At 36.9% G+C, this 14,365-nt stretch overlaps 3 protein-coding genes across 4 annotated transcripts; 2 read left to right on the top strand and 1 right to left on the bottom strand.

Annotated features, from left to right (window-relative positions):
- Positions 1 to 286: 286 nt before the first annotated feature.
- Positions 287 to 2,917, top strand: LOC129253326 (MYG1 protein). 2 transcript variants are annotated; one of them, XM_054891640.1, is made up of 3 exons: positions 287 to 385; positions 434 to 803; positions 858 to 2,917. In XM_054891640.1, exons 1-3 carry the CDS (start codon positions 322 to 324, stop codon positions 1,606 to 1,608), a joined length of 1,185 nt encoding a protein of 394 aa, XP_054747615.1. In that variant the 5' UTR covers positions 287 to 321; the 3' UTR covers positions 1,609 to 2,917. The 2 variants fall into 2 exon arrangements, with proteins under 2 accessions (XP_054747615.1, XP_054747616.1); XM_054891641.1 differs by having other exon boundaries at positions 302 to 385; positions 442 to 803.
- A 4,332-nt stretch (positions 2,918 to 7,249) lies between these two features.
- Positions 7,250 to 8,028, bottom strand: LOC129248231 (proteasome subunit beta type-3). The gene has a single exon (XM_054887702.1). The coding sequence runs from the start codon at positions 7,924 to 7,926 to the stop codon at positions 7,309 to 7,311; it is 618 nt and encodes a 205-aa protein (XP_054743677.1). The 5' UTR covers positions 7,927 to 8,028; the 3' UTR covers positions 7,250 to 7,308.
- Positions 8,029 to 8,570: 542 nt separating this feature from the next.
- LOC129252204 (E3 ubiquitin-protein ligase Iruka) lies at positions 8,571 to 11,097 on the top strand. Its single transcript, XM_054890910.1, has one exon. The coding sequence runs from the start codon at positions 9,111 to 9,113 to the stop codon at positions 10,185 to 10,187; it is 1,077 nt and encodes a 358-aa protein (XP_054746885.1). The 5' UTR covers positions 8,571 to 9,110; the 3' UTR covers positions 10,188 to 11,097.
- The last annotated feature ends 3,268 nt before the right edge of the window (positions 11,098 to 14,365 follow it).

The raw sequence follows: 14,365 nt of genomic DNA, 5'->3' as shown, positions 1-14,365 counted from the left end.
GGTCATATCGAGGAAAAGTAAATTGATTCTTAATTTTGTATTCTTTTCAAACATTTTTTACTTTTTAGTGCTGGACCCTGTATAACAATCATTATAATATTTTTTGAGTTTTACCATAATATTGCAAAAATTAAATGAAATACGATTCTTTTTATTTAAACTTTTGCTACATTTGTTTAAAATAAAGCTTTTTTTCTTGATTTTCGTTTTGTATCCTCGCTCTACTAAGAAATTTAAAATAAACTAACTCTCTTAATTTCCCTGAGGCTGCTATCTTTTACGTGCTTTATCTTTGTTTACTTGGCAACGCTATTTATAAAAATGACATCTATTCGCTTCACGTGTTGCTTGTGGTATTCTGCGGCAAAACGTGTGTGGAATAAAGGTGAATTATTTCAATTATTAATTTATCTTATATTAACCATTTATTAAGATCCTCAGCTTTGTAGGCAGAAACCGGCATTCCCAGTTTTCAACAGAATGGCTTCTATCACCGATTCGGCACTGACTGATAGTGCTCCTAAGCGCATTCGTAGTAGTACTCCAGTAATTGGGACCCACAGCGGCACATTCCATTGTGATGAAGTACTGGCATGTTTTATGCTTAAGCAGCTACCGGAATATGAAAATGCCACTATTTTTAGAAGCCGGGATGATAAAGCCTTACATGAAAAATGTGATATAATTGTCGATGTTGGCGGGGAATTCGATCACCAACAAAAGTTGTACGACCACCATCAAAAAAGTTTTGAAGAAACGTTCAGTTCATTGCGTCCAGAACTGGGAGACGAATATAAAATTAGGTAGGCAGATATAATTACCAAGTTTTATATAAAAAATTATTTTACTTATTACAGACTCAGCAGTGCTGGCCTTATTTATGTCCATTATGGTGAGCGGATAATAGAAAGTATTCTTCAAAAGCATAAAGAGGCAGCATTATCACCTAAAAATTTAAAATTAAGCTTCATACAGATATATCGAAATTTTATTAGTGAAATAGATGCTATTGATAATGGAGTGCCCATGTACGAAAATGTAGGTGAGCCTCTATATAGAATATCGACACATCTGTCATCACGTGTTCAGAGGCTAAATCCGTCCTGGGAAGATGTGCGATGTAACGAAACCGAACAAAAACTATTTGAACAAGCTCTAGAGTTGGTTGGCAAAGAGTTCGTAGACAATGTTTTGGCCATGGCCGGCTCATGGATCAGGGGTAGAGAGTATGTTCGAAAAGCCTTAGAGCAAGCTACATCTGTTTACGAAACTGGTGAAATTTTAGTACTGGAACGTTTTTGTCCATGGAAGGTACATTTATTTGACCTAGAAAAGGAATACAACGTTGAAGGTATCCCAAAACTTGTATTATTTTCGGAAAACGAGCATAGCTGGCGAGTTGCAGGCGTCCCCGTTTCACCCGCCAGTTTCTTAGGCAGAAAGTTCCTACCGCTCCCTTGGCGTGGTTTGCGAGATGAAGAGTTATCGAAAGTGGCGGACATACCCGACTTGATTTTTGTTCACTCAACAGGATTCATAGGTGGCGCAAAGACAAAGGAAGCTGCTCTGCAAATGGCGTTGAAAAGTGTTCAATGGCAAGATAAATAGAAGATATATTAGAGTTAGTAGCTAAAGATAGATAAAAATTAAATTAAAAAATCATGCTTTCAAAAAAATATATAAGATAAACTATCATATTGTACTTTTCTACTTCTCGGCATCTCAGAAAAGGACTGCCCGTGAGATGGGTTCCAATTTTCCAGTCGTGCTAATATCAGTATCCCACAACTTGAATTATTTCATCTCCCGCATTAACTGCCATATTTTTTTTTGGTTTTTTGTATAAGGTAGATTTCAATTTGAACAGAATTGTATGGTCTAACTTGCTAAGGAAATCATGTCTTAACTCGGTCCAATGTAAGGTGTTCCTATGAAATAATTGTTTTAGTATTAATGTAACCCAAATTAACTAATTTGCTAATAAGATTGGTGATATTATTGATTTCATGCTTGTTGACGAGGACTAATTATTTTAATTATAAGAATATAAATTTGTCATCTGCAAGTATGATAACCTCCCTCCCTTTATTTCTTCAATTGTGTGATTCCCTCTCCACCTGTACTAATCTTTTCATTTCAGTAACACAAATTTTAACTCAATCATTTTAGAAATAAATTGGAATTATATTTTTCTATCTAATGCTATAAATATAAATAAGGAATGCTTTTTTATTGAATATTCTTTAGGTTTTAAACTGCAATCTGCTTCAGCTGCATAAATTACCGTGGTTTACAAAAAGTCCAAAAAAGTTGAAAAATAAAAGAAACAAATATTTTAATCTACAAGTCCACTAATAACCTAATACATTTTTAAGGGAAAGTACTTGCTAAATTACTCTATGACGAAGATAATCTGAAGGCAAAGCCCAAAGCTTAAGGCTTAATGGAAGTACATTCGGTCCTTGAAAGGGTGCTCAAATATTCCAACCTGTATGACTTTTTGATAAGCGCTCCGATAATTTCTCTGACACAGTAAATTGTTTTGCGGACGTTTTCAAATCTAATTTTGTTAGTGATTCTGTGGATATTGATGTCATAATGTGGTGTTTACTCTCTCTTTTTTTCAATCTTTCCCCCTACCTTGAAGTTGTTATTGACCGTTGGAAATTGGGTTCAACTAAATCGATTTAAATCTGATAACAAAAATTATGTTATCGCTTCTCTGTGGTTAGCAAATTTGCAGTTTTCACCAAATATTATTGAGAATGTTATCAGGTAGATACTGAGATTGCGATCTTATTTCATCTTATTCATAAGAAAAACTTTGTATTTAGTGTTAAAAACTTTCTGTATATCTAGTCTGTAAGGTTTTATAATCATAGACTTAATAAAGGAATGAAATGAAATCCATTCTGTAGACATTAGTTTTAAATGTTTTCGGTTTTAAACTTGCAACAACTGATTCGACTAATTAGAAGCAGATTCAAAACAGGACATGTTTAAACAAAGAATTTAAAAATACCAGTTCGGTTGTTTTTAAATTTCTAACGTTTCAATAAACTTTCAAGGAATTTCATAAACCTCCGCAGTTCAGTTTCTGTAAGTAAGTAAGTTTCTTTCGTAAGTTTTTGTAATTACCGTGCATGGTAGGAGAACAACCGAGCTTAAGCTTCCGCCATGCTCACAACAAAAGTTCTTTCAGCCTCGTTGATTTTTAATCCTTCAGAAAATCAAAACAGCTTTTGGGATTTACATATATGATAGCGATCTGATTTGCAGTAATAAATACAGAGAAACCTCTCATAACGGACACCTCTAATAACCGGACACCTCCCTTGGCCGGACATTTTTTCATGCACCAAGTTTTAAGTGCATTTTTCAGAACAAATGCCCCTCTCTTATCCGGACACTCTCTTGGCCGGACGCGGACAGTGATTTGTCATAAAATTAGACTAAAAACCTCTATTAAGCGGACGCGAACCTCTTGTCAACGGACAAAGAGATTTCGTTTCATAATAAATCAGAGAAAAACCTCTCTTGAGCGGACGCGAACTCCCCTTAAGCGGGCAAAACTTTACACACATAATGCAAAACGTTCGTTACAATTATATATACTGACTTTTGAAAAACGTCGTAGTGGTTGTATACACACATACGATATGAGTAAATAAAAAAAGGGGAATCCCGTGTTTGTTGAAAAAAATTTTAAAGCGCATGCTTAGTTTGGTTTGCTCAGTTAAGTGTGAAAGTGAAAAGACGTAAAACCATGTCGCGGTCGAATGTGAGTTTGAAAGAAAAAATTGAAATAATAATCGCTAGTGAGGAAAAAAATATGTCCGCACGAGCATTAGCCAAAAGGTAAGTTTTACTATATTAAAAAAAAAACATCGTTCTAATTTATATTCGGAAGGTAAAAACAGTTTTCAATGAAAAATAAAATCGACTTAATTATGTACAGAGTCCTTATATTATCTGTTTTAAGGCTCAAAACTGGAAAAACCCAGGCTGCGCTCATCGTTAAAAATAAAGAAGATATCCGAGCGAAATGGATGGATGGAAACAACAATCAAAGCAAAAGGTCATTTATGAAAGTAGATGGAAAAAAAATTGACGAGATGTGTTACGAGTGGTTTTGTAGGGCCCGAAGCCAAAATGTTCTAATATCCGGGCCAATAATTCAGGAAAAGGCTAGAGATATCGCTTTAAGACAGGGTGTCAATAATTTTGTGGCCTCTAATGGCTGGTTACAAAAATGGCGAACCAGACATAACATAACTTTTCGGTACATTTGTGGTGAAAGTGCTGCTGTTGATATGCAAGATGTCAAGCAATTTTTGGAAAAACTACCATCAATGCTAATTGGATATGGCCCCAGGGATATTTATAACGCTGATGAGACAGGCCTTTTCTTTAGAGCTTTGCCAAACAAAACGTTGGCTCTAAAAAATGAGGAATGTCGAGGAGGCAAACTTTCGAAAGAGCGTCTGACTGTCCTATTTTGTGTTAATATGGCAGGAGAGAAAGAAACACCACTTGTTATTGGGAAAGCTGCACGGCCGAGAGCGTTTGCATCAATTGATATTAAAAAACTGCCAGTACATTGGTATTCAAATAAGAAGGTATGGATGACCCGTGAGGTGATGTCACAGTGGTTGACAGATTTTAACAAAAAAATGGAGTTGCAAAATACAAAAGTACTATTATTTCTTGACAATGCGGCATCTCATCCACGTGATATGAGTTTGAAAAATGTTAAGGTAATTTTTCTTCCCAGTAACGCGACATCAGTTTGCCAACCTTTGGATCAAGGAATTATCCAAAATTTTAAAATTCATTATCGAAAGTTTCAAGTAAAAAATATCTTGGTTAGCATGGAGGCAGGTTCGCCAAACAAAAATATAAATGTTTTAGAAGCAATACATTTTATAAAAGAATCATGGGCGAAGGTTCAACCGGAAACCGTGAAAAATTGCTTCCAGAAAGCAGGTTTTGACAAAAATGAAAATGTTCCAGCTGAATTCGAGCCCGAAGATGATTTGCCGTTAGCAACGATTGCTTCTATTTGGGAAATATCAAAACCCCTTGGAGAGTCTAGTCACTCAAGTTGCGATGGCTTCGTAGCAATTGATAATAATGTATGGACCGAGAGCTCTGAGTTAGAGCTGGACGTTGTAATGGCTGAAAGTTTTGAAACGATTGATGATACTGATACTGTGAGCGTTCACGAAGAAGCTAACCCAATTAATTCAAACGAAACTGTTTTGGGGGCTATTTCAAATTTGAAAAGATTTTACAGCGAAGACCTGGTCGCTTTTGAATTGCTGCAACAATTAGAGAGCCATGTGCAAAATATGTTCCTTATAAATAAACAACAAAATTTACGCCAATCGACAATCTCCCAGTTTTTTAAATAATCAAACAAAAATGCTTTGTTCTAAGTGGAATATTTATTTTTATTTTTGTTATTACTTTATATGAGATATGTATGCATGTGTATGAATTTTGGAATTAATAAACACAAATCTTGTGTGAGCAATCTAATGAATATATTTTATTTAAATGAGCAATTGGTAAGCATTTAATTAGTTAAAAATTCAAAACTTTACAAAATAGCTACCCACTCCCATAACCGGACACCTCTCTTGGCCGGACAAAAATCAGCCGACGGTGAGTGTCCGCCCAAGGGAGGTTTCACTGTATTTGTATTTTCATTTCATTCACGAATGGGTCACTTATCTTAAAAAATATCTGTCGCCAAATTTTTTTGAAAAAAATTTATTTAAATATCTACCTGTCATCGAATGTGGCTAATGAGTAATTGTTCAGTGCCACAAAGTCAGCTCTATACTGGTAAATAGTACCGCTTGCAAGTTATGTAAAACTGAGCTATATATTTTTCTTTTTTTATCTTGTATATAAATATTTTATGAACAACTAATAATTTTTTAAATTAGTTTGAACAATTGATGAACTTTTAAAAAAATGTTTGTGTAATATTTCTACGAACGCAATCAACTTAACAATTAAGAAGTTAGGCAGCACATATGATGGCAGGGCATGGAATCGATAAGGACCTGACAACGCCTCTAGGGGATTTGAGACCATGTTTCCTGAACCACTTGCTAAAGCTAAGCTTTGTTTGAAGCATTTGCAGTTGCTATAACCTGCTTAACATCTCCCCATAAGTTTTCGATCGGATTAAGATCTGGGGACTGAGGTGGTCATAGCATAAGATCGATCTTTTCGGACGCAAACCAATCTTTCACAAGTTTGCTCGTATTTTTCGGATCGTTGTCCTGTTGAAATGTCCATTTTATAAGCATTTCCCAACTGGCATAAGGTAGCATTATATTTTGTAATATGTCTACATAAACATGTCTATCCATAATGCCATTTATCATATGGATAGGGCCAACGCCATTGAAAGAAAAGCAAGCCCATATCATTATACTTAGTCCACTATGCTTAAGTGTCTTCTTTGTGTACTTAGGATTATATTCAGTGTTTGGTGGACGTCGTAGATACTGCCAAGAGCCAGTTCCACCAAATAAAACAATTTTGCTTTCGCCTATCCACAATATGTTTCGCCACTTTTCTGCGGGCCAGAGCAGATGAGCATTTGCAAAACTGAGTCGTCCTTCCACATGCTTCCTAGTCAAAAGGGGTACTTTTCTAGAACTTCTGGCATTTAGATTTGGCTTAATTAGACGGGCTGTAAATGACACTGACCGAGAGATTTCGCAAAAGTCATCAAAAGCTTACACAAATCAATGCAAAACTAACGGGATTTAATCGCTATTCTCTTCCCTGCATCCTATTCTTATCACACAAATAATCACGTGTTCATTTAACACTGTTTAACATGTCGAAAAATGAATATGAATGTTGTGAGGCGCTGCACCACTATATTTTTGAACACAGCTGTATGTATGGAGATTGGTTATGCTGATACAACAATAACAACATGCCTTACTAATTGAAATCTACCTATGTAGAACAAGATTTCGATATAAATTGTTTCTTATATGCAATCATACATCTTAGTTTTAGGTTTAAATATATATAATCTGCACTTTTCGACTCAAGGCTAAGTTTCCTGCAAGTTCATAAATATATTGAGTATCGGAAGAGATCGAACATTCTTTTAAGCTTTTGAGCTTACGTTTAGAGCATTTTATTATATATAATATAAATTTTACTTTATTTATATTACTTAAATCATAACGGCAAAAAACAAGATTAGTTGGTATTTAGTTTTAAAGGTATAAAACATTTTATTTCCAATAAATGTTAAAATTAAATTCCATTTTAATCCATACGTGTTTTAATTTGTTTTTTTGTAATTTTATCCTTTTCAATAATATATACACTCGCACCCCAGCCGCTGATAGCGTCACGATCGAAAGCGCTCACCATAGCCTGCGAGATCACCTCTGATAATTCTGCCGGTTCTAGGTCTTCCTTCCATAACGTTTCACACATACCATAAAGTTGTTGCGAACAAGTTCCTGCAACCACGAAATCATCCGGTTTATTTGGACAACCAATAAGATCCATGTTGCAAATAAAAGGCTCTAAGGTTTTCGGATGCAGACCAGCAATAACTGGTTCGATAAAATATGGGCCGAAACGATGTTCATACAAAAAATTAGAAATCATTGCGGAAAAAGGTTCCGGTGCCATTTCACGGTTTTCTCTATCCTCATATAACTTCTTGCGGAACATGATGCGATCGTGCACAGTCAGTATATCCGTTTGTAAACCAACAAGTCCCAGAAATGTGCGAGGATTGACCTGAAATACTTTCTCAAAGTCTGTACTAATAGTTTGCGCTTGCACACCAAAACGGTGATCAGTTGCTATTGCCACACAGTTCTTGCCGCGCATCGCGACAAGACAACCACCATTATACGCCATAATCGACATTTTGCAAGCTAGTTTTCTTTTAGATTATTTCGAAAAGTATAAACTAAATAATATCTCGGACAAGACAATGAAATATCGTTTAATGAACAAGATGACTTTTTGTTTCTATCTGTCAAACTAAAAAAGTCAAAATGATGAGAGGTTAAAATAACAAAGTTGCCAGTCCGTTTCAATAAATACTCCCTCGCAAATTTTCCTCAATTTTGAGTTAAAACTCAAAATTAGTTTAATTGATATACACAAATATATTTAAATCAATATATCGAGGTAATATTGAAAAAACACGGCAAACAAGAAAAGAACAGCAAACAATTTTGTTGTTTTACTATTAAAAAATGTATTCCTTGTTATTATTATTGTACGTTGTGCTTGTTGTTGTAACAGCATTAACATTCCCCAAGCATGGACTGGGAATGCTGCTGGAGTGACAGTCCTTGGCCAGATATATTATTATTATTAGAAGGCCATTACGCACTGCGACCAGAGCTGATCTATTGTGAAATGGCCAGATATAAATCCGGGTCGTTCCGGTAACGTAGAACGGACTGTCATTGGAACGCATATTTTTGTACGTCGATAACAATGCTTGTTGTTATCGAATCCCCTTCTTACGATAAAGTCTTTACGAACATTTCCTAAGTGGAACCCAATGGGTCCATCTTAGCAGTTCTTTAGCTCTGCTATATATCTTCAAAAATGGTCTTAAAGGAAATATATATAACATTTCAAAACGTTCATTAAACTTTGCAAATTCAGCGGCCGGTGTCATACATCGAAAAATTTAAATTTTATAAAAATCTAGCATTAGTGGTAAAAAAGAAAAATCGCTAAATTTCATCATATCCAAAGGAACAACAAATTCGCTTGAGTTTTGTGACAGCCGTTGTCTGACGTCTAGAAGTTGGTGGAACGTGAAGTGAGCACACTGAACGCAATTCGGGACGAAAATAACGCAACGATCCATAAAGAAAGAGGTCGAAAAAGAAATCATTTGTTTTATTCGAAATTTTACATAGCACTTATTTAAATATCGATTCGACATATTTGCCGTATATTATACAAAAATTAGCGACGACCAGAAGTCTACAACAACCTCCACACAGCCAGACAACGCAGAAACCGCTTCGGTGGTCGACGTCAGTACACCTATCAGTGAATCCGCTGAAATTTCAAACCAAGTCAGAATGGCTGAGGCCGTTGTTGATGAGCGTCCGCCGCTTCCGACCCGTTTCTATTGCCACATGTGTAGCATGGAAGTAAACATTCCAAATACTGATTTCACCTGCCCACATTGTTCTGGTGGATTTGTGGAGGAGTTGCCAGCGTTACCTAGTACAACGAGCGCCAGCAGTAGTACATCTAGCCTAACTGATGGTCCCAGTAATAGCAGTACCGATGCACCTGGACTAAATCGCCTAGTTGATTTGGATGTTATTCGAGGCGAAATTGAAACGTTGTTAATGTCACGAAATGGACCTATAGAAATTGCCATTGGTCCAGCAAATAGACGCAGTAGCATGCTTTTAGGAAGTGGGGCTGGCAGCACAAATGCGGGCAGCAATAGCGGTGGAAGTGGTGGTCCTGGCGGTGGTCGAGTGCATCCACCGAATCTAGGAAGCTTAGACACCGTTCTCCTTGATTTTCTACAGTCGCTTTCGGGTGGCGATGACGGTTACTTTGGAAATACGCCAATGTTTTTTATGGGCAATCCCGGTGATTATGCGTGGGGTCGCGAAGGTATCGACACAATAGTAACACAACTGCTTAATCAAATGGAAACATCTGGACCACCACCCTTGCCGAAGGAGAAAATTGATGAAATACCCAAAGTACACGTAACCTCCGAAGACGTGGAACGCAAGACTCAGTGCTCAGTATGTTGGGAAGATTTTCGTCTAAACGAGATAGTACGAAGGCTCCCTTGTACACACATTTACCATGAAAATTGTATAGTTCCGTGGTTAGACTTGCACGGTACATGCCCCATCTGCCGCAAATCTCTAAGCGATGGGGAAGATGCAACCGAAGGTGGTTTGACAGGTGGCGGAGTCATGGATAGCAGTATGACCGAGATAACACAATCGGACGATACAACTATGGAAAGGGTGGGTTTAAATGATAATGCTCATGGCAGTAGCAATAGTGATCCGCAACCAATACCCGCAAGCGCAGGTAGTAGCTCTAGTCAAACTGAAAACCAGCAGCAACAGCAACAAAGCAATGTTTTTGGATTTGATGATAGCGCTGTGGATTTGGACTAAAGAGTTTTTAGCTACGCAGCCTAAAACTTTTAATACAAAAATACTTTATATATAAAACATACACGTTAATGCATTTTGGCGAAATAACGGTAATGATAAATAACTGCAAGAAGTGTAGCTACGAATGCTATTTAAAAACTTTACATACATATTAAGAACATGCATGCGATCGTAACTTTAAATACCAACAATAAACCTTCGTACTTGACCCAAAGCATATTTTTTGCAAACTTTAAATTATGTAAAAAAACCAAGACACAAAAACAGTGTTCCACTTGAAATAAAATTATTTAATTCTCAATTTTTAACTTTTTTGACATTTTTTTTTTTTTAGATGATATGCATTGCTTTCATTATCTAGTTAAAGTCAGATGAACTGATCCAAATTAAGATTTAATTAACACAAATACAGTAAGATAAGATTAACTAAAAATTTAAAAATATAATGCATACCTACATATATACTTAAAAAATGTACCAGTAGTGGAAATGATGATGTGGATGTTGTTGGCATAATTAAACTATGATCGGAGCTACATACATATACATTAAATGCATATACACTTACTAATATTGTATAAAATAGTTTAAAGTGCATCGGCAGTCAAATTATTGTAATGTAATGAATAATTATAGAGAGCGCTTAATACATACAAAGATGATAAGAAATGGTATAAAATTGGAGCCCACAGCCGACCTAATAGACCGTAAAAGAAATCGAAGTAATTAAAAATATTTAAATGGAATAGAATGGTCACGTTAAATTGGTTATTACCGTTGCTCTATTATTTATACATTAAATTGTATGAATATACGTATGGAGAAAATTAAAAATTATTAGCAATGTTGATGTTCCGTTCTTAACTAATAATTTAGATATATTAAATAATACCAGCAAAATTAATGAAAATACTTTTTGTTGTTGCTTTTTCAATTTAAATATTAAAAGAAATGTGCGATACTAAAAACGAAATATACCTACAATAATTATAATAAAGTAGTACCGATTGTATTTATTGAAAATGAATGCATGCATTCCATATAAAATTACAAAGATAGAAGAAGTCTACCCCTGAAAATCGAAGCTATAGCAAAATCGATCAATTTTAATGGGTTCGCATCCAACGAAATTAGAGAATTTGAGTTAATTGAATGGTGTGCGTGCAATTTTCTGGCCAGGTACAATTCACGTGGTTCCAATATGGCAGCAATCATGGTAAGCTAAGTAACTTTTTAACGCCTACTCTTATTATTGCCAGCCGAGAAGGGATCGCCATTAAAAGAGAACAAAAAGCAGTTATATTTATACACATATATGTTGTATATGCATGTAAACAGCGGAATATACATTTACCTACAGTAACCGACAAAAAAATAATAGGGCACTTATTTTAATGACTTTAAGTCAATGTAATATTAGTAAATCAAATTGTATTAAACAAGTAAGTTTTAAAGTAAACGGCTGTAAATAAAATGGGAAGTGTGAAAAATAATATACAAAATTGACTGAAGTTGATAAGACCACAATTTTGGCGTCGCGATCTAAAAAATTAAGTCTGTACACGCAAAATTTGTGAAAAAATAAGTTTCGCCAAAACTGTTGTCGGCAATTCAAAAATATGCAAAGACCGGGTCTTTGAAAGGTAAACCTGGTTTTGGACGACCGAAAAACGGCCATATTTAAGGATGACCCATTAAACGAATTAGCTTTCATGACCGCTCCAAAACAGCTGAAGACCTAAGGAGTGAATTTCAACCATTAAATGGAGTAGAACTGTATATCGGCATCTTCTAGAAATCCGACTATATTCCCATCGTCACGTCAAAAGGCCACTTTTGAAAGTTAAAATGCGTCAAAAACTTCTATGGGCTAAACTGCACAAAACATGAATCAAAGAGAATTGAAGAAAAATAATGTTTTCGGACGGATCCAAAATTAACCTTTTCAGGTTAGACGGAATGTGTCAAACTAACTGTTAGGCAGGGGGAGTAGTTGGATGATTTGGCGATGCTTCTCCTATCATGGTATAGGAAAACTCACCTTGATAGATGGAAATGTGATCGCACATAAATACCAACATGTCTTACAGAAAAATCTTCTTCTTCTTAGCCTCACAGTCCGTGGTGGACCATAGCTTCATCAACAATTTACAATTACAGAAAAATCTGATTCCTTTAATTGAAAAGCATTTTTCCTATACGGACGTGTCATCTTTCAGGATGATTCTTTACCATATCAGGAAGCCAAATCAGTAAGTAATCCTTTTTTTATTACATAACCTTATTGGAATTTGTTTTCTAATAAAATATTTATTCACTATATTATATAGCCAAAAAAACAACTCTAGGCGAAATTTTTTGCCAATTGCGTCATTGCACCCATACAAGGTGATGGTTGCCTTCCTCACTCTTTCCTCAATATTGGGCTTCCATGGGAACTTACTGTCTAGGTACTTCACCTTGTCGGAAAGCATCAGCGGAGTGCCTCCTAGAGAGGGAAGTTCAGCTCTGGGTATTTTATATTCCCTCGTAAATAGAACGAGCTCCGTTTTGAGAGGATTCACCGACAGGCCGGAATCCGTTGTCCATCTAACAAACTACGTTCAGATATCCCTGCATCAAATTGTACGAGTATCCACAAATTTTCCTCTAGCAATTAGTGCCACGTCATCTGCATAGGCAATTACCCTGCAGCCCCCTCTCGCCAGCTCCTCCAGCAAGTCATTCACAACAACAACCCAGAGAAATGGTGAGAGAACACCACCTTGCGGAGTGCCCCTCCTCACCTGCCGGCGGATGGGGATGCCGCTCACTCTACCACGACTATTCTGTCGCTAAACATTCTTGTAAGGTCAGTTCCGACCCCGCAAGCTCCTTCTTAAAAAGAAAATAAACTCCTCAATCTCTTTCACAATTGTATGCAGGGCAGATTCCACCGATCTACCTTTCCAATAATCATGTGCGTGCATGTGACAACCGACCCCGAGGAATTTCGCTTCTTATGTGCAAGAAAGATGAGAGAATGATTGACCTGAAGTCCTTAGGAGTGATATGAGCTCTTGCCTGCCTTGCGTATAAAGACAACCCTCACGGTCCTCTATGATCTTTATATATAGCTCCTGGCTATGCAGCTCGCATAGATAGGGCTCAAAAAACAGCATAATACCTCCGCAGATTTCTGCATTTGCGCAGGAATGATGCTGTCAGGACCAGGTGACTTGAAGGGTCCAAAGGAGTCAATGGCCCAAGCCAAGCGGCGCTTATCTAGCAACCAGTCCCGGTCCCGGATGCAGGTTGAAATACTTTCCAGGCCGGTGCTGCTGGAAAAATGGGCGTCGAGAAGTAACTTCAGTCCCAATTTGTCTCTTAAGTACCAAAAGAGAGCGGAACTCCTCGTGAGTCCTCGTCTAAATCTGGAAGACTCATGGCAGCCCTCTACGCTCCAAGAGTCCCTCTTAGGCTTCCTAATTTCGGACTTTTATATTCTTAGCACTACTTTATACAGTTTCCATTCCGAGGGAGACTTTATTCTTTTAACCCTGTTAAAAAGGCGTATACATGAGGCCCTAAGCTCAGAAAGTTCCGCCTTAGTGGACGGTTTTTCCTTCCTGGAAATTGCTTTTATTGGACAAGATGTTTTCAGGGCATTGTTGCAAGCTGAGGTGAAAGTCTCCACCAATTCGTCGATCGCTTCTTCCGATAGATCTAGATTTTCTCCCGATGCTTTGAGGGTTGCAGTGAGGGAGAACTGAATATACCTATGATCCGAGAAGGAGTGAGCTTTTAGCATCCTCCAATCGGAGATTCGTTTTATCAGTAAGAAAGAAGCCAGAGCGAAGTCAAGCACCCCGGATTCATACTGGAAGTCGGTTCCGACTTTCCCTCAGTGTCTTCCTTGGTCGCTGCCTTGTGCGTCGATTTCTACGCTTTACCTTTACTAGTGCCCGCCCGGGCAAAAATTTTCGAGAAGGCGATTTCGCTCCTCCTGTCCTGAAAGAGGTGGTTTTGGGATTCAGTTCCAAATTCCCGCTCCCATCTGAAATTTTCTGTAGGGTTATTGTTTTGTTTGTTGTGTTGTTGTTGTGTTTTTTGTTGTTCATTATTTTATTAAGTGGGTCCCCACTCGAAGCCGCTATCCAAACCCGTAATGTGTAGTCGTCTTTAAGGGAGCCGTAGCA

This window comes from Anastrepha obliqua, chromosome 1, assembly GCF_027943255.1.
Source record: "Anastrepha obliqua isolate idAnaObli1 chromosome 1, idAnaObli1_1.0, whole genome shotgun sequence".
In the NCBI taxonomy this organism is placed as follows: Eukaryota; Metazoa; Arthropoda; class Insecta; order Diptera; family Tephritidae; genus Anastrepha; species Anastrepha obliqua.
Note: the sequence above shows the minus strand (reverse complement) of the source record. Positions and strands in the feature narration are given on the sequence as shown.